The 24,352-nt window shown below is 43.0% G+C and overlaps 1 protein-coding gene across 1 annotated transcript in view; it reads left to right on the top strand.

The window, feature by feature from the left end:
* The window catches only part of LOC139394745 (malic enzyme 1, NADP(+)-dependent, cytosolic), a 113,035-nt gene that overhangs the window by 58,887 nt on the left and 29,796 nt on the right, over nucleotides 1-24,352 (top strand). Inside the window, exons 4-5 of the mRNA XM_071142819.1 lie at nucleotides 11,754-11,829; nucleotides 19,504-19,665. Of these exons, the coding sequence (XP_070998920.1) occupies nucleotides 11,754-11,829; nucleotides 19,504-19,665 (238 nt within the window). The remainder of the gene's footprint in view (nucleotides 1-11,753; nucleotides 11,830-19,503; nucleotides 19,666-24,352) is intronic.

The following is a 24,352-nucleotide window of genomic DNA, read 5'->3' on the forward strand; positions in this document are numbered from 1 at the left end:
TACAGATGCTGGTTCGATACCCATGCCGACACCCCTTTGTTACCACAGAGAAAGACTTTGCAGTACGGTAACATCAAAAGGTTGAGTAATTGAACAGTATTTCTATATTCCAAGCAGTTGGAGTGGTCTGTGGATACTTAAGGAACAGTCATTTCGAGTTTGTTTCATTTGTTGACCTCATGAAGGACAGGAGAGGCACAATACTTTGTTTGTTTGTATACACTTCTCAATTATGGGGTTTGCATCTAAATGTTGTATAAAATAAATTATTGAGTATAGGAATACTTTTGAAAAGATTAAATGTGAGGTTTTCCTTCTAATTGAGAGTATGGGTTTTCATATAAAGTTAACTAGTCAGTTAAAAGGACTCCCGACAAATTGTACATCAGACTGTCGCTGCATGTTGAAATGGTTGGCGATTTAAATATAGTCAAGATGACCCTGGGACGGGGTCCCCACGTTGAAATGGCTACTACTCTAGACCAAAACTCACCGGGTGATGCTGGTGTGTGAAGTGGTTTAAACTTCAACTCTACAATAGAACAAGACCAGAGAACGTGGAGATCATCACCACGCTGAAATGGTGAAGACATCTACAAACTAAAGACCAGATTATTCAGGCTGCAGGTGTTTAAATACTTTAGTCTGGTGAATGCATCTGATCTAAGAACATTTCCAAATGGTACTCTGACGTATCCATTATAACAAGCTACAACCACGAAAGAACATGGGACTTCTGGGAACGCAACCAGAGACTCTCTGATGAACTATTATCCAGCAGATGTGATCTCTGTGATCACCGGTCCAACAAAGGCATACGCTCATAAATATGTAAAATGCTATTTATTTTCTAATGAGCGGCTGTTCATGTTAAAGGTATTAGCATTTCATGAGTGTAGTTATCAACTGTATTACAGTGAATCCACTCTGAGTTTTCCGCTCTTGAACTGTCCCCACCCCTTTCCTTTGTCTACCAAGTCGTCATATCGTTTTAGTCCACAAGGGACTTAAATTTGTGTCATGTTAGTAAGCAATATATGACCTATTGTGTGTGTTTATGTAATTCTGCGATTGGTTAGTTAGAAAATAAATAATTAAGCCAATTTCTATAATGCTGATTTATGTTGGGGTTTGCGATGTTCAGAAATGAGACTGATGAGGTAACAATACATTAATAGAAGACTGTAATCGATAAGATAATAAAATATCTGAAAAGTTATATTTGGGAAATTAAACTATAAACAAAATGTTCCCGTGGTGCCCCAACTTCCTAGTTAAGTAATATTTCGTGATTCGTTGAATTATGGAATAATTACACATAGAGAATCGATTTAATAATATTACAGTCTTCACATTTAAGGACAGCAAACGCTATGACAATTGGCTGTATTAGATTTTCCGTTTCCTCCTGAAACCCCTAATCTGCTCACTTAAATGAAGAGATCCTGGTCATGGTGCTACAATATGTTGTTACAGCAAAATGAAAGTGAGGACAATCGGCAATCTGCTGTATGCTTATGGCCTATACTCCTCACCCCACCCCAAACTCCACCTGAAAAAATGCATGGTTGCCAAGAAAGTGGTTAGTTTTGCTAGATTCTTAAAATGCGTACACATCATTTGTGTGTTATAGTAACTTTTAATTCTTAATTGATCTAACGTTTTTATCATAGGCCACTGTAATCGATGGGGGCTCATGGCGGTACCATTCTGCTCATCTGATGAAGGTGAACATGGTTCAGAATCAAACTTTGAAGACTGAGATCAAGTCATTGGAAGCAGACCATCAGAAAGAAAAACATTATCTGAGGGCAGAGATACGGGCAACAGCTGATGCATAGGTCCAGAGCCAGGCGGTAATGGCAGAGAGTCACTCATCATTGGCAGAGAGTCAGGCGGCATTGGCGGAGAGTTAGGCGGAGGATGACGCATTGACGAGGGCGAGGAACGAGATGGAGTCCCAATCCATGCCAGACACACCTGTGAGCTCTGGAACTCCATCTCCAACAGGCAGAGTCAACATACCTGGTGGGTTCATCAGGTCGTCGGTTCACCCTGACATTTACATTCCTCTACTGACAACAGAACTTGACCAACTGCTCACCAGGCACAACAAGGGCCATCCGGACCGTTAAGCTGTTCTGCTATTCTAAGGATGTGTAACTGAAGAGGTACCACGAGTGGACACAGAATACCAACTGGGATGGATCCCGAGGCAAATGTGGCTTACCAGTGAACCTCCGGGTGTTCATCATTAATACTGTGTCTCAGTATTAAGTTTCTGTCCATGACTGATGCAACCCGAAAAACCATTAAAGACAGAGTTAATGAGTACTTGAGGTCACTGAGAAATTCTGGACATGGCCTGCTCTCCCTTATGTAAGGAATTACGCACTTTACCATGTTTACTACAGTATGTACTGTAGGCTATGTTTACATGTCAGACTGTACAGTGCCTAATGAACAAATGCAGGCGGCTCTTATCTTCAAAATGCTTTAAATGCTTTATCCAAATGTTTAAAGTGCGTGTGGGCGACCTCATGCAACCGCAAAATGTCGGGTAAGTATATACTGTACAATACTGTGTTTCTTCATCAGCATATATATGCTTTCGTTAATAAAATAATTATAAAAATACTCTTTCAAAATGCAGATGTTTATTTCGTTATGGATCCATAACAAATTAGTATGGGAATAAATATCACTGAATGACAGAAATATTGGAACGAAGTAGGCTAATAAAGGTAAACAAATTGCTGCTTACTGGAAAATACTCTTTCAAAATGAATGGAAGAGACGGCATTCAGAGGTCAAGACAGCGCTGCTCTGAGACAGGCATGGGGACGGGTCTTGATAAATCAACAAGATTTTATTTTCACTGAATCTCCATTTTGGATATTGGTTAGACTACAATTAGGGTGTGGAAATGTTACGATTATTTTGCTCTTACTGTAGTCTACTCCCGACCAGTCATGTTGTTCAGCGCCATTATGAGCTATTAGTAGGACAATAGACTCTTGCCAAGAAGGAAGGTAAGGGGGAGAATTGTATCGTCAAATGTATTTCTTAGTTAGGTTGGCTGTATCACATCCGGCTGTAATTTGGAGTCCCATAGGGTGGTGCACAATTAGCCCAGCTTAGGGGAGGGTTTGTCCGGCCGGGATGTCCTTGTCCAAAATATAGGCACGATAGGCTCATGGTTTCTCTCCCTCTAAAAACAGAAATAAATATTTTGGCTTTTACAAATTTTACTTTGGCCTTTATTCGGAATTCAATCGCTCACTTTAGGTTATTTGAAAATGAAATTTTTAAACAAAGTGATTATTATTAATTAATTTTGAATTATTTAAAAGTCCCTTAGATATTCTCACAGATCAGATTTGCCCTAACAAAAAATGCCCCTTAGATCTTAATTTAGAATCCTCCAATCCTCTAAATCTAATTAATTATTGGCAGAGAGTCACGTCATTGAAAGAAATACGTTTAGATATACTGTAGGCCTGTCATAGGCGACATGAGTCTCACTAGTGTTGAGTAATGTGCTGTTAAAAGTGGTGTAGGTCTTATTTATTTAAAAAGCATATTGAAGTTAGAAGCAATATTTGCAGCATAGCATACCCGCTGTGGTCATCTATTTCGGCACCGTTTCCGTTTCGTAAATAACGTGACACAACTTTTACAGGAAGAACCACTGTAACTGGCCCTGTCCTTGATATGTGCAACGCACTGAGCTCGCTGTGGGGGTCAAATGTAGCAGCAGTAATTGATCCGGATGAGCCCTTCCCAGCTAGCGAGTTTATTCTGTCTAGCTGGCAACCACAGCAGCATGACACTATTTAAAACTTGTAAAAGAAAGTGGTGTTTATTTCGATGGGCAAGGCAGAAATAACTTGTAGTATTGGTCACCTTCTGGATGTCACTGTGACATGCAATTAGTTAACGTACCGACAAGCCGGTGCAAATTCCCATTGCAACGATGTTGTATCGAGGTGCTATGTAGTTGGTTCCTATCAGGCAGGCTAGGCAGCTGTATCACATGTCGCCGGTGGTAGTTAACGTGGCCAATTAGTTTTGTCCCACTTGATTTTATTTTGAGTAGGATAGCGGCCTACACAATAAATCATTTGTAATATTGCATACTTCGTAGTAGCCATCTGGATGTCACTGTGATAGTCTAATGTGCTCAATGGGAAGAGTTTGCGCTGCAAGAGGGCAACACAACATCAAGGGGAAGAGTGTCCTTTGCTCTCGCTGGGGGGGGGGGGGGGGGGGGACACTGCTGTCCGGCTGTTTAGTTTATTAGGATCCCATTAGCTACTGCACATGCAGCAGCTACTCTTCCTGGGGACCGCATAAAATGTACAAATACATAACAAAGTACAAATCAGTCATAGACGAGAACAACATAATACATTATTACATGCCAAATAAAATAAGTTATACTTTATATAGTAAAGACACCAAGGGACAAAAATATATTATTTACACAATATTCATATTCTTATATACAGTACAGTTACATTCTTGATACACTGATACAAGATTTTAAAAATGTAAGTTAAACTTGCTTTTTGCCTGCGTAACCTCTGGTGGCAGAGTATTCCATGATGACATTCTATACATACCATTAACTGAGCGACGCATTAAATAGGTTTTTGGTCACTTTCAAAACTAGGGATTTTGTGGCTATTTGAGGTAAGACAGTAATTCTGCTCATAAATGATGCATGTATGAACTCCAAATTGACACATCCAGCCCAAAGAGAGAGGTATAAATTATACTTAGTCGCAAAAGTTCCGTTGCATGTCTTTAAATACCGCTAGGAGAAGGAAGAAGACGAAAGCTGAAACCAGCGACCTCATGGCTCAAATATTGTACGGTCAGTCCTTTTCTTAAGCTTACAGTCCAATCTCTCTCTCTCTCTCTCTCTCTCTCTCTTTCTCTTTCTCTTTCTCTTTCTCTCTCTCTCTCATTATTCTTAAGAGGGATGACAGAGAAGCTGGATGGCCAGCATGTGCTCAACCGCACACTGCTATCTTTCCAGTCTATTGACAGAAGTTATGTTTTGGAAGGAGACAAAGTAGTTGATTTCCCTTATGACACAAGGGTATTCCACAGTGTTCTCTGTTTTGGAAAGAGTGAAGACCAGAGATATTTGCTATGTCACAAACTCCCCCCTCTCTCTCCCAAATGAAAAATATCTCCAGTCCAAACAGATGATTTCTTTGCAGAGGAAAGTTATTGCCTTCACTGCATTGTCCTCATTATTATTCTAGACCATTGGCTTACAGCGATGTGGTGAAATAAGACCATTACTAATGACCATCTGAGAGTTTTGATCTTTTGTTATTTGTGACTTCGTGTTTCAGTTAGTCTGAAGGCCATTTGAAAAGAGCTGAATCCTAGTTTCATTACCCAGCAGCTGGACAAAGTTGGAACAAGCAGTTTTTTTAAAGCTGCTTTGAAAATAATCTCCACTGGGATCCACAGACGTTTTTCATATTCCATTTGTGTGGAGTCTCAGCAGATTGGAAATCGGTCTGTGTGGTGCAACACATTGTATTCTAGGTCTTGAATGTGTTAAATTACATGTTATTGTTGATGTCATTTGTCCTTATGGAAATCTTTGAGAGCAGACTGCAATGCTTCATCCTTAACTATGCACTGGAACACACACGCGCACACCCTCACAGTCTTGTACAGCTAACCTTTTGGGGACACACAGTTCAGTTCCATTCAAAATCCTGTTTTTCCTAACTCTAACCTGTACTCTTACCATACCCTAGCCCTAACCCGTACTCTTACCCATACCCTAGCCCTAACCTTAACCCAAAAACCTAACCTTAACCTTATCTCCTAACCCTAAAACTAACCCTAGCCCCTTACCCTTAACGTAATTCTAACCCTTATACTTATTCTAACCTTAACCCTAGACCCCCTAGAAATAACACTTGACCTCGTGGGGACTAACAAAATGTCCCCAGTCAAATTTTTGTTTGTTTACTATTCTTGTGGGGACTTCCGGTCCCCACAAGAATAGTTAAACAGGTCCACACACACACACCCATAGGATTACATCACTATGGGAGGTATCTGTGTCTCACCATCTGTGAGAGCTTGTCAGTGTAGGGTTACAGTCATAGCCCTTTGTGTGTGTGTGTGTAACTGACAGGGTTACACACACACACTCATAAGCCTTACAGCATTTCAACAATGCCAGCACGTATTCTTAATGAGACTTTAATTACTCTAACAGTAATACCGTAGGTACCTGGCTACCATAACATGTATAGCTGTGTTGCTGTCACAGGATCCAGAAGTGGATACGGTACTGAACATAGCTGTCCACTCTATGCCTGTATCTGTCCACTTCAATCACAGATGCACATTAAATGAAGGCTAGTATCAATGGCATTGTAGGTATGGAAACTGTCCCAGATGTTTTATGTAACCCACTGTTTGGTCCTTGGCTTTTTGCCTGGTAAAAGCACTTAGAAGTCTCTCTGAGTGACATTTTAGAATGCATTCAATATCCTATTAACATTGACAAAGAAAGTTTGCATTGACCAGCACATAACTGCCACAGGTTGTTTCACCTCCCATTGCATTCTCACTGTGCTCACACACACACACACACACACAGCTCACACACACACAGCTCACACTGCTTAGTGACAGTTTAGCCGTTCAGAGGTTACGGCTAACGAGCAGCAGAGAGAGTCTTGAATGGGGTGAGCGGTGGCGTGCAGGGGGCGGATATATTTTGGGTGAGTGGCTGGCTCCCTGTGTTTGTTGAGGACACGGGTCGGTAGTCTGTCAGAAGTTGGTGTCTCTCTGGGGCTCTGGCCATGTTGTGGGTCAAGTGTAGAGAGCAGCTCCTGCTGGGGCTGGGTTGTTGCTGCGGTCCCACTCTCGGCACACACTCCCTGGGTTGTGTTTTCTGCTGGGTTGTGGGGTCAGCGGTATTGCTGATTCAGCCCGGTGCTGTTTTCTTTCCTTCTCTCTCTCGCTCTTCCTTCAATCCGCTGGTCTCTTGTTCTCTCTCTCTCTCTACACAGTCTCTAAGGAGGAACTACATAGGCTGGCTCAAAACATTACCTTTCTGTTAACGAAGACTATACCATTGTCGTGACTTTACTGTCATTAATCTGATCCACCAACTATGTTTAATTGTTACCCGACTAAATTAATCATGTAACAATTAACTCATTAGGATTTGGGGCACTACGAGAGTGGTTCTTTAAAGAGTTAACATCTCCCAAATGAATCTCTATGACATCTATAAGCAGTCAACTTATTAATCGTAACCTCGTATCATGTCATCATTCTGAACAGTCGTAACCTTGCATCTGCAAAAACCTGAGCCTTAGTTATGATTCAGGACTACACATTGTTATAGTTATTTAGTTACTAGCTAACTAAATGGTAACACAGGATAAACATACACACTTAAAACATTAGAAACAGGTCCTTAGTGGACAGACAACAATATGGCTACTTGTTACAAAATGACATGTAGAGGGTGAAAGAGAAGAGGGACAGAGACAATGTTAGTACATTTAGAAACTACTCACACTTATACATTGCACATGAACCTTTGCCCGCTTGGAGTAAGAATCACACATGTATTAACGTGGAAATGCCTTGGTTTGCCATGTATCTCTTCTAACTGGACCTTCTTGGAAAGAGGGTTGGTTGGGCCTTTTCGAGGGCACGCTTGTAAAGCTCTGATTTCCCAAAAGGGGTCCCCACCTGTATTCTGTCGTTATCCTCTGCAGTCGTCCAGTGACTTGTTGTGTAGTCCTGAACAGAACTACAGAGTTTATTCTGATGAGAGTAGCATAATACGATGATTTGATCAGAGTCCCACTTAAATTTGCTTTTCTAGATACTTCACTTAGGACAGCTAATCAGCCGTACCAGTGATTGTCCGCGAGGTGACTTTATCATCTCTACCTCGTGTTGAGATTCAGCGTTCAAACCACTTTAAACGTGAGCTGCAGCTCAACGTCTCTATGGTCTGATATGTTAATTCTTAACCCATAATTTTATACAGTTTATTCAAAAGGGGCGGTTCTGTCAGGCTGGCATGCTCTCTGACCTCACTCAGGGGCGTAACTTGTTACTTGTACAAAGTTTTATAAAAGTATTGTCTCTTATGGCTCCTAAAATTGTCCCTCTTCACTAAAACACTTAACTTTTCATGCACAATGCATTGGATGGGCACTGCACACATAGTGGGTATACTTTTCAAGGTACAGTATTTCCTTTATAACACTTAATAACAACACAAACACACAATATGACATTAGTGTTCTTTTAGGTCACCTCTGCCCATTCACCACGTTCTATGTTAGATAGATCTATATTGTTCCAATAGTTGCTTTTGAATGTGTTTGTTTCATTGGGAAAAAGGGAAAAAATTTCTTAAGACAAAGGCTCATTCCCTGGGTGAATTTGGAGAGATAGGTCCTTGATTTACAACAGGGTGTGAGCTGTCAACCCCCACCAGTTCCCTTCTCTCTCCACCCCCCCCCCCTCCCCCCTCGTGGGTGAGAGGTGGTCTGGTTGAAGTGATTTATTGCAAAGCTGGTCTGACCTATTTGGGTCCTCACAGGACAGTCATGACACATTCCACCTATCAGTGCTCAAGTGCTTACAGACAGTTACAAACTCCACAAACACCCCTCACCAACCTCATTCTGTATCCATCTCAAGGTGTGCATTCTTTAAACACATTTGATTTCTCATATACATTGTTAAACAGTATTGTGTCTCCTTCCTCTCAAGATTACCTTTAATTTTTACACCTGGATCCAGATTAGGTGATTCTGAGAAGTACTATGATTGTGAGTATGGGGTCATTAGACTCTTGGTGAGAAAGCTTGACTCTCATCCCCTTCTCACAGGAATATCTCATCCCTTTCCCTTCAGCCTAGGAGATGTGGCTGAAGATTGTTCTAGCAGCTTATCGGAAGAATGTCCTATTATAACACCAGTACTGTTCCTAAGGGATGGAGAAGGTGCTGGAGGCCCTGTACAGATGTTTAGAGGGGGTCAGGGGAAATGCGTCAGAGGCGCTGAGACACCTCCCTCATCTCAGGGACATGGGGTCTCCCACTACAGATTGGGAAACTGACAGACAGTGAGAGGGGAAGGGAGAGAGAGAGAGAGAAAGAATGATGGGAGAAACCGGAGACAGATTGGGAGAATAAGTGAGATATTTGAACAAATAATAGAGCTAAAATGCTGTATTAAGGAACATCTATGGTCATAATGTGTTAAGAGCCATGTCCATGTCTATCACATATCAGACAAGTAATTTTCACCAACACCAATGAATGGGGTCAGTCCAGCCAGTGAGGACCATCACCAACATCAACATGCTCCTTTCCCTGGCCTGGATCTCTTAGCTGTGGGATTGGCAGCAGATCAGCTCTCTGCCCCACGGACGCTGCAGGCAAACACACCCAGCAGGCCTCACACACTCCACGGACACACTGCTCACAGGCTCACACACACACAGCAAACAAATCCAACTCTTCACAGCTGTTTAAATGCCACAGAGACCGACGGATCAAATGTTCCACCAATGAAGCGTGTCAAACATGATTGTCGCAGGGGTATAAAGGATGGAGACAGGCGCAGGAATACATCTGGGTTTTTAATACACCCAAAACAAACACGTATGCAAAACACTGGGGTGTAGCCAAACAAAAGAGCGAGGGTAAACCTCGTAGAATGACACCTGACGAGACCAGTAATGCACAAAACATGTAGCACAGGCTGAGACAACGCACAGGTACTCACACGACCAACGGACATGGGAACAATAATCGACCGCCCAATGGAAAACAGAGGGCACATTTATACAATTGCAATCAGGGAAATGGGGACCAGGTGTGCGTAATGACACAGTTCCAGAGGGATCCGTGACAATGACGTGAGTGTGTTTGTGTGCATGTGTTTGATCACTGATGGTCAAACACATATGAGTTGTGAGTTGTTGCTGATCGTTAGCGTTCTTGCTGATCGTTAGCGTTCTCGTTACGTGAGTGACCTCTGTCAGCCATTGCTGGTCCAGTTTAAACATTTTAAAGTGTGACTGACCGTGGATGTTTTTGTTTTTATCTCCCGTCTCTCATCCTTTCAATCGTTTTATTTTGCTGTAAAATCAAATTTCCATCCCTTACTTCTCTTACCTGCTCTTCATTTCCTCGTTGTCTGTTTCTTTCTCTCTATTCTTATTTTGGAAATGTCGATTCAGATTCATCAGAAATGTGGCAGGAGGACACAGTGTTTACCAATGGAGGCCAAATATGTAGAGCCCCGGGGTGAGTGACGTGGGTCACCATGTGTGAGAGGCTCTCTCTCTACCCTTTTAACGGAAGTAATGTGGCCCCCATACTGACTGGTCCTCTATCAGCCTCGTACACACATACACACATGCATATAGATGTATACGTGCGCTCACACACGCACATGCATGCACAGTCACACAGACACACACGTGCAAACAGACATGCACGTACACACACACCACGGAAACTAACCCAAAACCCAAGTTTCAACTCCAGAGGTTTCCATTTCTAAATGAAATGATGTAGTAGAAAGGTTTGCATGTTTCCAGTTTCTCAGGGGGATGAAATGTGACCCCTCATTTTTAGCAAACTATTCATGGCTAACCGAATCTCACAACAGAATCCAATGCTCTAATCTAGTGGGCCTTGATACAAGGATTGTATCATCAGGTTTCAGGTATGACCCAGATGCAGACAGTGCCGAAGAAATAATAATTTATTTCTAGTACAGGGGCAGGGAAACGACAGGTCAAAGGCAGGCAGGGGTCAGTAATCCAGAGAGGGTGCAAAGGGTCCAGAACGGCAGGCAGTCTCAGGGTCAGGGCAGGCAGGGGTGAATAATCCAGTGAGGTGGGGCAAGGTATAGAACGGCAGGCAGGCTCAGGGTCAGGGCAGGCAGAACGGTCAAAACCCAGGAAGGGACTAGTAAACAGGAGCAAGAACAGACAGGAGCAGGGGAACAAACGCTGTTAGATTTCACGAAACAAAACGAACTGGCAACAGACAGAGAACACTGGTATAACTACACAGGGGAAGATGGGCAGCACTTGGAGGGGGGTGGAGACGAGCACAAAGACAGGTGAAACAGATCAGGGTGTGACAGGTTTGTCAATACTACTAGACTTGTTGTACTGTCTCTGTACTGTTATTGTCTCTAGTTACCTAAGTCTAAGTGTTTTTAGTTTCTGGGCAGATTTGACAATATAGATGTTTTTTTTATTGTTGCTGGCACGTATGGAGATGATGGTGCCTCCACATCGTGGGCAGATGGCTTTGTTGGACCGATCTGAAACCCTTCTGGGCTGGACCTCCCACCCCGTGGGCCTACACACACGCACACAGACTAAGCGTATCTGTCTAGCTTTTCCTGGAGCAGAGTAGCACTAGAGGGGTCCCTGGCCCAGCGATCCATTTCCCAGGTGACATCTGCTGGGAAAATGTTGATTTTAAAAGCTACCGAAATGGTGCTTAAAGTTAATTCCAAGCTTCCACTCAGGTATCAAGGAACCAACCATTTGACACTGAATGCAAAAGACAATGTTTTTTTTCTCCATACTGAGCAAAAGTATAGTATTTCCTTATGTTGGTAATCGATGCGCAATGGAAAAGGCACTGCAAACAGTTTATCTGGTCTCACTCATTATAACTCATCTGATCTCTGATCTGTTCCAGGGGGCTTTTCATCACCATCCATGACCTCACTCACATCTCCACCGTGCTCCAGAGCTGGCCAGAGAAGGACATACGTGTAAGTCTATAGTCAAACCTGAAATGGCACCCTTTTCCCTATATAGTGCGGAAATACGTTGTGTCTGAAATTGCACCCTATCTCTCTATTGGGGGTGCTATTCCCTTTACACTGTTAGGCCTAGTTGTTCTGTCTGATGGCTTAAGGCAGGTATTGCTACTGGGTATGCAGGGTTTTGCTCCAGGCCTGTTGTATATTACACACCTGATCCAGCAACTCAAGATCCTGGTGAACTGCTAAATAGTAGAATCAAGTGTGTTAGATCAGGGTTAGAGTGAAAATCTGCTCTGCAACAGAGTGGCTCTCTAGGAGGAAGATGGGAAGCCCTGGCTTAGAAGTCAGGGGTTTGCATCTTTGGTAATTCTGGGATAACTGGGGATAGGCACCAGTGGAGGATGGTGGGAGGAGCTATAAGAGGACATATGGTTTCCATATGTTTGATAGCGTTCCATTCATTCAGTTCCAGCCATTACAATGAGCCCATCCTCCTATAGCTCCTCCCAACAGCCGTTACTGAAAGGCACACATACACTACATGACCAAAGGTATGTGGACACCTGCTCGTCGGCCATCTCATTCCAAAATCATGGGCATTAATATGGAGTTGGTCCCCCCTTTGCTGCTAAAACAGCCTCTGCTCTTCTGGAAAGGCTTTCCACTAGATGTTGGAACATTGCTGCAGGGACTTGCTTCCATTCAGCCACAAGAGCATTAGTGAGGTTGTGCACTGATGTTGGGCGATTAGGCCTGGCTCGCAGTCGACTTTCCAATTCATCCCAAAGGTGTTCAATGGGGTTGAGATCAGGGCTGTGTGCAGGCCAGTCAAGTTCTTCCACACCGATCTCAACAAACCATTTCTGAATGGACCTCGCTTTGTGCATGGGGGCATTGTCATGCTCAGAAAAGGCCCTTCCCCAAACTATTGACACAAAGTTGGAAGCATAGAATAGTAGAATGTCATCGTCTGCTGTAGCTTTAAGATTTCTCTTCACTGGAACTAAGGGGCCTGGCCCGAACCATGAAAAACAGCCCCAAACCAGTATTCCTCTTCCACCTAACTTTACAGTTGGCACTATGCATTGGGGCAGGTAGCGTTTTCCTGGTATCCGCCAAAACCAGATTCGTCCGCCGAACTGCCAGATGGTAAAACGTGATTCATCACTTCAGAGAAAGCGTTTCCACTGCTCCAGAGTCCAATGGCAGCGAGCTTTACACCACTCCAGCCAACGCTTGGCATTGCGCATGGTGATCTTAGGCTTGTGTGCAGCTGCTTGGCCATGAAAACCCATTTTGTGAATCTTCCGACAAGCAGTTATTGTGCTGACTTATCTTCCAGAGTCAGTTTGGGACTCTGTTGTGAGTGTTGCAACCAAGGACAGATGATTTTTATGTGCTACGCGCTTCAGCACCCAACGGTCCCATTCTGTGAGCTTATGTGGCCTACCACTTCTTGGCTGAGCCGTTGTTGCTCCTAGACGTTTCCACTTCGCAATAACAGCGCCTACATTTGCCCGGGGTAGCTCTAGCAGGGCAGAAATTTGACGAACTGACTTGTTGGAAAGACATTCTACTGCCAATGTTTGTCTATGGAGATTGCATGGCAGTGTGATCGATTTTACACACCGGTCAGCAACGGGTGTGGCTGAAATAGCCGAATCCATAAATTTGAAGTGGTGTCTACATACTTTTGTATTATATACAGTGCCTAAGGAAAGTATACAGCCCCCCATGTCATTTTCCACATTTTGTTACGCTACAGCCTTATTCTAAAATTGATTAAATAAAAATAAAAAATCCTCAGCAATCTACACACAATACCCCATAATGACCACGCAAAAAGTTTTTTTTTAAATTGTCTAAAAAAAAAGAAAATAAAATACCTTATTTTACATAAGTATTCAGCCCCTTTGCTATGAGACTCAAAAATGAGATCAGGTGCATCCCGTTTCCATTGATCATCCTTGCGATGTTTCTACAACTGAATTGGAGTCCACCTGTGGAAAATGTAATTGATTGGTCATGATTTGGAAAGTTACACACCTGTCTATATAAGGTCCCACAGTTGACAGTGCATTTCAGAGCAAAAACTAAGCCATGGGGTTGAAGAAAATTTCCGTAGAGCTACGAGACGGGATTGTGTCGAGGCACAGATCTGGGGAAGGGTACCAAACAATGTCTACAGCATTGAATTTCTCCAAGAACACAGTGGCCTCCATCATTCTTAAATGGAAGATGTTTGGAACCACCAAGACTCTTCCTAGAGTTGGCCACCCGGCCAAACTGAGCAATCAGGGGAGAAGGGCCTTGGTCAGGTAGGTGACCAAGAACCTGATGATCACTCTGACAGAGCTCTAGAGTTTCTCTGTGGAGATGGGAGAACCTTCCAGAATGACAAGCATCTCTGCAGCACTCCACCAAACAGGCCTTTATGGTAGAGTGGGCAGACAGAAGCCACTCCTTAGTAAAAGGCACATGACAACCCGCTTGGCGTTTTCCAAAAGGCACCTGAAGGACTCTCAGACCATGAGAAACAATATTCTCTGGTCTGATAAAAATAACTAACTATTCAATTATTTGGCCTGAATGCCAAGCATCACTTCTGAGGAAACCTGGCATCATCCCTATGGTGAAGCATGGTGGGGGCAGCATCACGCTGTGTGGATGTTTTTCAGTGGCAGGGACTGGGACACTAGTCAGGATTGAGGCAAAGATGAACTGAGCAAAGTACAGAGAGATCCTTGATGAAAACCTGCTCCAGAGTGCTCAGGACCTCAGACTGGGGCGGAGGTTCACCTTCCAACAGGAAAATGACCCTAAACTCACATCCAAGACAAGTCTCTGAATGTCCTTTAGTGGCTTAGCCAGAGCCCAGACTTGAACCAGATCAAACATCTCTGGAGAGACCTGAAAATAGCTGTGCAGCAACGCTCCCCATCCAACAGAGCTCAAGAGACTATGCAGAGAAGAATGGGAGAAACTCCCCAAATACAGGTGTGCCAAGCCTGTAGCGTCATACCCAAGAAGACTTGAAGCTGTAATCGCTGTCAAAGGAGCTTCAACAAAGAACTGAGTAAAGGGTCTGAATACTGATGATAAATAATTTCAATTATTTTATTTTTAATAAATTAGCAAACATTTCTGTAAACCTGTTTTTGCTTTGTCATAGTTGGGTATTGTGTGTAGATTGATGGGGAAAAACAACAAAAATTTAATCAATTTTAGAATAAGGCTGTATCACAAAATTCAAAAGGCACTCGCACATTTGCACACTGAGCAATCTTATTTGCAGGTGCATGGCAACAGTTGAACAAGATGAAGAAAAAAGGAAACCGCACACTGCTCTTGGTAGTATCACTGATATTTAATCAAATCAAATCAAATTTATTTATATAGCCCTTCGTACATCAGCTGATATCTCAAAGTGCTGTACAGAGACCCAGCCTAAAACCCCAAACAGCAAGCAATGCAGGTGTAGAAGCACGGTGGCTAGGAAAAACTCCCTAGAAAGGCCAAAACCTAGGAAGAAACCTAGAGAGGAACCAGGCTATGTGGGGTGGCCAGTCCTCTTCTGGCTGTGCCGGGTGGAGATTATAACAGAACATGGCCAAGATGTTCAAATGTTCATAAATGACCAGCATGGTCGAATAATAATAAGGCAGAACAGTTGAAACTGGAGCAGCAGCACGGTCAGGTGAACTGGGGACAGCAAGGAGTCATCATGTCAGGTAGTCCTGGGGCATGGTCCTAGGGCTCAGGTCCTCCGAGAGAGAGAAAGAAAGAGAGAATTAGAGAGAGCATATGTGGGGTGGCCAGTCCTCTTCTGGCTGTGCCGGGTAGAGATTATAACAGAACATTTAATAAGCTTACGTATCGGCCTCACGGCCTTCGTCAAAGCTTTAGTGATTTTTTTTAATTTGCACCCTTATGTAGACCTGGCCCCACCCACATCCGTTCCACACATGGAAAAGGGGTTGGAGGTGAAGGAAAAACAAATAAGTGCTACCAAATATAACAACATGCATTTCATAAATATTACAAAAGTGTATAAATAAGACGTATTAAACACATCTGTAAAGCCACAATGAGGACATAGCAAGTTTTCATTAATCATTGGGTACATTGTTCGAAAAACATCAGAGTAATCTTAAATAGGCACATAATTGATGTTCAAATTCACAGCATAACATACATAGGCATTTCATGATTAAGTCCTTTAGGAAATAATGTCTGGAGGGTGAAAACCCCAAAACATTCTCTTTTACTCAGAGTATTATTAATATCTCCTCCCCTATCTGATATCTTAACTTTCTCTATGCCACAGAATCTAAAGGTGGAAATGTCATGCTTCAGGTCATTGAAATGTACTGCGACTGGATAATCCCTGTCGTTTCTCCAGATTGAACTTTTATGTTCACTAATTCTCTGTTTAAGGCTGTAACGAAACAACAAAATGTGGAAAAAGTCAAGGGGTCTGAATACTTTCCAACTTTCTCATAAATCGTGCATTGATGTCAATAAGTTCAACAGATATCTCCAGTTAGGATCTGGCCTGTTTGAGGCCATTACAACCAACTGAGCTCTAATATGCCAGTACAGCTATGTGCAAAGCTGAAGAACATACGCACATCCAGGTACTTTCCACGGGTGTTGGAGTTGTAGGCAAAACTCGTGGAAAACAGACAGGACAACGCAGCACACTACTGCACATGCTCACAGGTGATATTTATTTTACAACAGCGTTTCGACCCGTAGGTCTTCATCGGGCATCCATATCAAGTCATGATCTTGTCATATCTAGTCAGTAGGAAGAATCTTCCAGGTATTCCTGGCATGGAAAGATATACCTGCTGCAGCCGCTAGCCGTTCGTGCACCTGTTCACAGCTGTCAACACAATGGCATTTTCCTCTGCAGCCTGAGCTCACAGGACCTCTTAAAACTATTTATCACGATCCAAGGCCCTACTTACAGTTGAAGTCGGAAGTTTACGTACACTTAGGTTGGAGTCATTAAAACTCGTTTTTCAACCACTCCACAAATTTCTTGCTAACAAACTATAGTTTTGGCAAGCCGGTTAGGACATCTACTTTGTGCATGACACAAGTACTTTTTCCAACAATTGTTTACAGACAGATTATTTATCTTATAATTCATTGTATCAGAATTCCAGTGGGTCAGAAGTTTACATACACGAAGTTGACTGTGCCTTTAAACCGCATGGAAAATTCCAGAAAATTATGTCATAGCTTTAGAAGCTTCTGATAGGCTACTTGACATAATTTGAGTCAATTGGAGGTGTACCTGTGGATGTATTTCCAAACGCCTGATGGTACCACGTTCATCTGTACAAATAATAGTATGCAAGTATAAACAACACCACGCAGCCGTCATACTGCACAGGAAGGAGATGTGTTCTGCTAGAGATGAACGTACTTTGGTGCGAAAAGTGCAAATCAATCCCAGAACAACAGCAAAGGACCTTATGAAGATGCTGGAGGAAGCAGGTACAAAAGTATCTATATCCATAGTTAAACGAGTCCTATATTGACATAACCTGAAAGGCCACTCAGCAAGGAAGAAGTCACTGCTCCAAAACCGCCATTAAAAAAGTCAGACTATGGTTTGCAACTGCACATGGAAACAAAGATCGTACTTTTTGGAGAAATGTCCTCTGGTCTGATGAAACAAAATTAGAACTGTTCAGCCATAATGACCATCGTTATGTTTGGAGGAAAAAGGTGGAGGCCTGCAAGCCGAACCATGAAGCATGGGGGTGGCATCATCATGTTGTGGGGATGCTTTGCTGCAGGACAGACTAGTGCACTTCACAAAGTAGATGGCATAATGAGGAGGAAAATGATGTGGGTACATTGAAGCAACATCTCAAGACATCAGTCTTGAGAAGTTAATGCTTGGTCGCATAGGGGTCTTCCAAATGGACAATGACCCCAAGCATACTTCCAAAGTTGTGGAAAAATGGCTTAAGGACAACAAAGTCAAGGTATTGGAGTGGCAATCACAAAGCCCTGACCTCAATCTCATAGAACATTTGTGGGCAGAACTGAAAAAGCGCGTGCGAGCAGGTAGGCCTACAAACCTGACTGTTACACCAGCTCTGTCAGGAGGAATTGGCCAAAATTCATCCAACTTATTGTGGGACCCAAAACGTTTGACCCAAGTTAAACAATATAAAGGCAATGCTACCAAATACTATTTGAGTGTATGTAAACTTCTGACCCACTGGGAATGTGATGAAAGAAATACAAGCTGAAATAAATCATTCTCTCTACTATTCTGACATTTCACATTCTTAAAATAAAGTGGTGATCCTAACTGACCTAAAACAGGGAATTTTTACTAGGATTAAATGTCAGGAATTGTGAAACTGAGTTTAAATGTATTTGGCTATGGTGTATATAAACTTCCGACTTCAACTGTATCTACAGTGCTTGTAAAACTCTATACCCGTCGCAAGACCCACTTTGTTGATGCTTTTTTATTAAACCCTCTTAGGCCTCACTCCCCCCTACCTGAGATAACTACTGCAGCCCCCATCCTCCACATACAACACCCGTTCTGCCAGTCACATTCTGTTAAAGGTCCCCAAAGCACACACATGCCTGGGTCACTGCAACAAACACTCAAACTGGACAGTTTTATCACAATCTCTTCATTCAAAGACTCAATCATGGACACTGTTATTGACATTTGTGGCTGCTATGGGTGATGTATTGTTGTCTCTACCTTCTTGCCCTTTGTGCTGTTGTCTGTGCCCAATAATGTTTGTACTATGTTTTGTGCTGCTACCATGTTGTGTTGCTACCATGCTGTGTTGTCATGTGTTGCTGCTTTTCTATGTTGTTGTCTTAGGTCTCTCTTTATGTAGTGTTGTCATGATGTGTGCTTTATTCTATATTTATTCACTGCCATTCAAAAGTTTGGGGTCACTTAGAAATGTCCTTGTTTTTGAAAGAAAGCACTTTTTTTGTCCATCAAATTGATCAGAAATACAGTGTAGACATTGTTAATGTTGTAGATGACTATTGTAACTGGAAACGGCTGAATTATTTTATGGAATATCTACATAGGCTGATAATGGGTGTACAGAGGCCCATTATCAGCAACCATCACTCCTGTTTATCATTTAAAAGGCTAATTGATCAAGAGGATACGTACATTAGGAGAGTCTTGTTTGAGAAACAGACGCCTCACAAGTCCTCAACTGGCAGCTTCATTAAATAGTACCCGCAAAACGCCATTCTCAACGTCAACAGTGAAGAGGTGACTCCGGAATGCTGGTCTTCTAGGCAGAGTTGCAAAGAAAAAGCCATATCTCAGACTGGCCAATTAGAAGGAAAGATTAAGATGGGCAAAAGAACAGACACTGGACAGAGGAACCCAGCATCCCGGAGTCACCACTTCACTGTTGACGTAGTGTGACTATTTCCTGTTTAATCATGTACACTTACTGTAACTGATTGGCTAATGAATATGCTGGCTTTATTTGCTAATTACTGTATTTTCACTGCCTGATATTATAACATTTTTGGCTATTTCAAACAGGAATCCGAAAGGAAATGACTTATCAAGAGCCATAGACAGTCTGCTCTGACTGATAATGTATTTGATTGACATAGAATCACAGGTATGATTGACAGATGTGATGTGATTGACAGGCGGTGTGTGTGACGGACGGAGAGAGGATCCTGGGCCTGGGGGACCTGGGCTGCTATGGCATGGGCATCCCTGTGGGCAAACTGGCACTCTACACGGCCTGTGGAGGCATGCCACCCCAGCAGTGTCTACCAGTCATGCTGGATGTGGGCACAGACAATGAGGTAAGAAGAGACACACCCAACAACCAAATGAATACATAGCTACATGCAAACAAGATGATACACTTCACTTTATCCTACACTTGACACCTGTCAACTACATAACAAAAAACGGTCAACTTTGTAACATATTATATGCTAGACGTAATTTGCCAGCTAAGAAAATACCCTCAAGTCAATACGTTATAATCAGGTAAGCCCCTCAGTCTCCAAACTCCAATTTCCAAACACTAACAGCCAAGAAACGAGAAGTTCTAACACTTTACAACCAGGGAACGCAACTGAGGAAAGCAGCACCGTTCACCCATGCCAGCTAGAAAAGCACCTATTCAATCCGCCAGCACCGCCAGTCAACAGTATTCAAAGAGGCCCTCTGGTTTGGTTTTTCCTGCTGGTCCCATTGGTCCTATGTATGGCCTGGCCCTCCTCTTTATAGCTGAAAGAGGAGCCTCACTCTAGGCCGGGCGGCACGTGTGCTGTGGCTACACTGTTAAACGGGAGCAAACCAAGAATAGTCTGTTTTGTGTACACGGCTATATTTAAACTGTGTATTTTCTACATGTCATCCAGAGCTGGGCCAAAGGGTGGGGCACTGCCACCACATGCCTGCTGCCTGTCTTTTAAGCCACAGCTGAGTCAACTCTGAGCCATCCTCTGATTTCCTGGGCCTGGACCAGCTCTCCTAGCCACTGATTGTGTTTCAGTATAAGAGTTGGGGAGAGGATGAATGGTGATTTGGGGTTAGTTGAGTCGGTCCGGTCAAGGATAGACATGATCTAGACAGTTATCAAGATGCTGAGAAGGAGACCTAAAAGAAGACATCACTGTGAAAGAAGGATAGATGGATAAAGGGTGGGAGGAAAGAAGAGGGAGATGGATTTGGGGTTACCCGGGTATAGGACCGGTCAAAGATGTAAACGACTGGCAATAATCAAAGGAGATGGAGAGAAATAATGAGAGACACTCCAAATCCCAGAGCTGACAAGGTACAAATCTGTCGTTCTGCCCCTGAACAGGCAGTTAACCCACTGTTCCTAGGCCGTCATTGAAAATAAGAATTTGTTCTTAACTGACTTGCCTAGTTAAATAAAGGTAAAATAAAAAAATAAAAATAAAAATATGCAGCAAAACGAGGACACCAGTATAAAAGTTGGATAAATAAAGGAAGGGGGAGGGAAAGGGAAGGAGACTGGAAACAGAGTTGAACAGAGGGACTAGCCCTATCCATGTCCGATGTAGCATTCGCTGTGTGGACGGTGTCCACAAACTCTCTCCATGTTCTCTTATGTTGGCTGGCCAATTCACACTTCATCAAACTACACTGAGACCCAGCAGAAATACCCCGTATTCATAAAACACACATAAAAGGCTTATGAGAGAACCTATAAAAGATCTTGCACTGCAGCATGAATACAGTAGGTGGCATTGGATCCTGGTGAACAGGATTATATTTTCTCTCTCTCTGCCAGTTTCTCCCACTCTGTTCTGCCTCATAGCAGAGGTAAATACCATGGCCTTTGGCCCCCCCATCTCTTTAGTGGCGTCTCCATAGACATTTCTATGCATGAACTCTATTGTTCTATTGAAAGATTTTGAAAGACCATAGACTATCCAGAAGCCATCTATGGTGCACAGATCCAGTTTAGGGATGCTTGGGGGGGATGCTCAACTCTTCCCGTACGTTTATAGGCATCAAAATACCCACTTTAACGAGCTGCCTCATAGTCTTTGTCTGTGTCCTCAATGCACTCTGTAGCTGCTCCCAAAGGATGAGAGCAAATGGGGGTTTATTACCATATATTCGTGTGTGTGTATGTCTGCGCTCTTAGAAAAAATCTATCTACAACCTAAAAGGGTTTTTTGGTTGTCCCCATAGGGAAAATCTTTGAAGAACCATTTTTGGTTCCCGGTACTTTTTGGTGTTCAAAAATGGTTCTCTTTTTTCTAAGAGTATGTGTCTGTAGTGTCTGTGTGCGTGCATGGTTGCGATGTGTTTCTCTGCTATGTCTGGATTTGTCTCGGTCTGTCTACCTTCTATGTTCCTCTATTCGTTTCTGTATGTACAGCTGAAGTCGGAAGTTTACATACACCTTAGCCAAATACATTTACACTCAGTTTTACACAATTCCTGACATTTAATCCTAGTAAAAATTCCCTGTCTTAGGTCAGTTAGGACCACCACTTTATTTTAAGAAGGTGAAATGTCAGATTAATAGTAGAGAGAATGATTTATTTCAGCTTTTCTTTCTTTCATCACATTCCCAGTGGGTCAGAAGTTTGCATACACTCAATTAGTATTTGGTAGCATTGCCTTTACCTTGACTTTGTTGTCCTTAAGCCATTTTGCCATCTTGAGATGTTGCTTCAATATATCCACATCACTTTCCTCCTCGTAATGCCATCTATTTTGTGAAGTGCACCAGTCCCTCCTGCAGCAAAGTACCCCCACAACATGATGCTGCCACCCCCGTGCTTCACGGTTGGGATGGTATTCTTCGACGTGCAAGCCATTCGACATGCAAGCCTGGCTTTTTTACGCTGAGCGGCCTTTCAGGTTATGTCAATATAGGACTCATTTTACTGTGGATATAGATACTTTTTACCTTTTTCCTCCAGCATCTTCACAAGGTCCTTTTGCACTTTTTCACAAGGTCCTTCACAAGGTCCTTTTGCACCGAAGTACGTTCATCTCTAGGAGACCTGAGCGGTATGATTGCTGCGTGGTTCCATGGTGTTCTTGCGTACTATTGTTTGTTCAGATGAATGTGATACCTTCCGGCGTTTGGAAATTGCTCCCAAGGATGAACCAGTCTTGTGGAGGTCTACAAAAAACACCTCCAATTGACTCAAATTATGTCAATTAGCCTATCAGAAGCTTCTAACGCCATGACATCCTTTTCTGGAATTTTCCAAGCTGTTTGAAGGCACAGTCAACTTAGTGTATGTAAACTTCTGACCCACTGGAATTATGATACAGTGAATTATAAGTGAAATAATCTGTCTGTTTACAATTATTGGAAAAATTACTTGTCATACACAAAGCAGATGTCCTAACTGACTTGCCAAAACTATATAGTTTGTTATCAAGAAATTTGTGTAGTGGTTGAAAAATGAGTTTTAATGACTCCATACATGTATGTTTTAATGACTACATACATGTACGTAAACTCAGCAAAAAAAGTTACGTCCTCTCACTGTCAACTGCGTTTATTCTCAGCAAACTTAATTAACATGTGTAAATATTTGTATGAACATAAGATTCAACAACTGTGACATAAACTGAACACGTTCCACAGACATGTGACTACCAGAAATGGAATATGTGTCCCTGAACAAAGGGGGGGTCAAAATCAAAAGTAACAGTCAGTATCTGGTGTGGCCACATGCTGCATTAAGTACTGCACCAGATTTGCCAGTTTTTGCTGTGAGATGTTACCCCACTCTTCCACCAAGGCACCTGCAAGTTCCCATACATTTCTGGGGGGAATGGCCCTAGCCCTCACCCGCCGATTCAACAGGTCCCAGACGTGGTCAATGGGATTGAGATCCGGGCTCTTCGCTGGCCATGGCAGAACACTGACATTCCTGTCTTGCAGGAATTCACGCACAGAACAAACAGTATGGCTGGTGAAATTGTCATGCTGGAGGGTCATTTCAAGATGAGCCTGCAGGAAGGGTACCACATGAGGGAGGAGGATGTCTTCCCTGTAACACACAATTTTGAGATTGCCTGAAATGACAACAAGCTCAGTCCAATGATGCTGTGACACACTGCCCCAGACCATGACGGACCCTCCACCTCCAAATCGATCCCGCTCCAGAGTACAGGCCTCGGTGTAACGCTCATTCCTTCGACGATAAATGCGAATCCAACCATCCCCCTGGTGAGACAAAACCGCGGCTCGTCAGTGAAGAGCACTTTTTGTCAGTCCTGTCTGCTCCAGCGATGATGGGTTTGTGCCCATAGGCGACGTTGTTGCCTGTGATGTCTGGCGAGGACATGCCTTACAACAGGCCTACAAGCCCTCAGTCCAGCCTCTCTCAGCCTATTGCGGACAGTCTGAGCACTGATGGCAGGATTGTGCGTTCTTGGTGTAACTCGGGCAGTTGTTGTTGCCATTCTGTACCTGTCCCGCAGGTGTGATGTTCGGATGTACTGATCTTGTGTAGGTGTTGTTACACGTGGTCTGCCACTGCGAGGACGATCAGCTGTCCGTCCTGTCTCCCTGTAGCGCTGTCTTAGCCGCCTCACAGTACGGACATTGCAATTTATTGCCCTGGCCACATCTGCAGTCCTCATGCCTCCTTGCACGTTCACACATATGAGCAGAGACCCTGGGGATTTTTCTTTTGGTGTTTTTCAGAGTCAGTAGAAAGGCCTCTTTAGTGTCCTAAGTTGTCATAACTGTGACCTTAGTTGCCTACCGTCTGTAAGCTGTTAGTGTCTTAATGACCGTTCCACAGGTGCATGTTCATTAATTGTTTATGGGTCATTGAATAAGCATGGGAAACAGTGTTTAAACTCCTTTACAATGAAGATCTGTGAAGTTATTGGGATTTTTACGAATTATCTTTGAAAGACAGGGTCCTGAAAAATGGTTGTTTATTTTTTTGCTGAGTTTATGTATGTGTATGTAAGGAATCTTTTTTTTTTACATGTGCATTTAGCGGTGTGTGCTCATATTTCATG

The sequence above is a fragment of the Oncorhynchus clarkii genome, chromosome 3, assembly GCF_045791955.1.
Source record: "Oncorhynchus clarkii lewisi isolate Uvic-CL-2024 chromosome 3, UVic_Ocla_1.0, whole genome shotgun sequence".
Taxonomy (NCBI): Eukaryota; Metazoa; Chordata; class Actinopteri; order Salmoniformes; family Salmonidae; genus Oncorhynchus; species Oncorhynchus clarkii.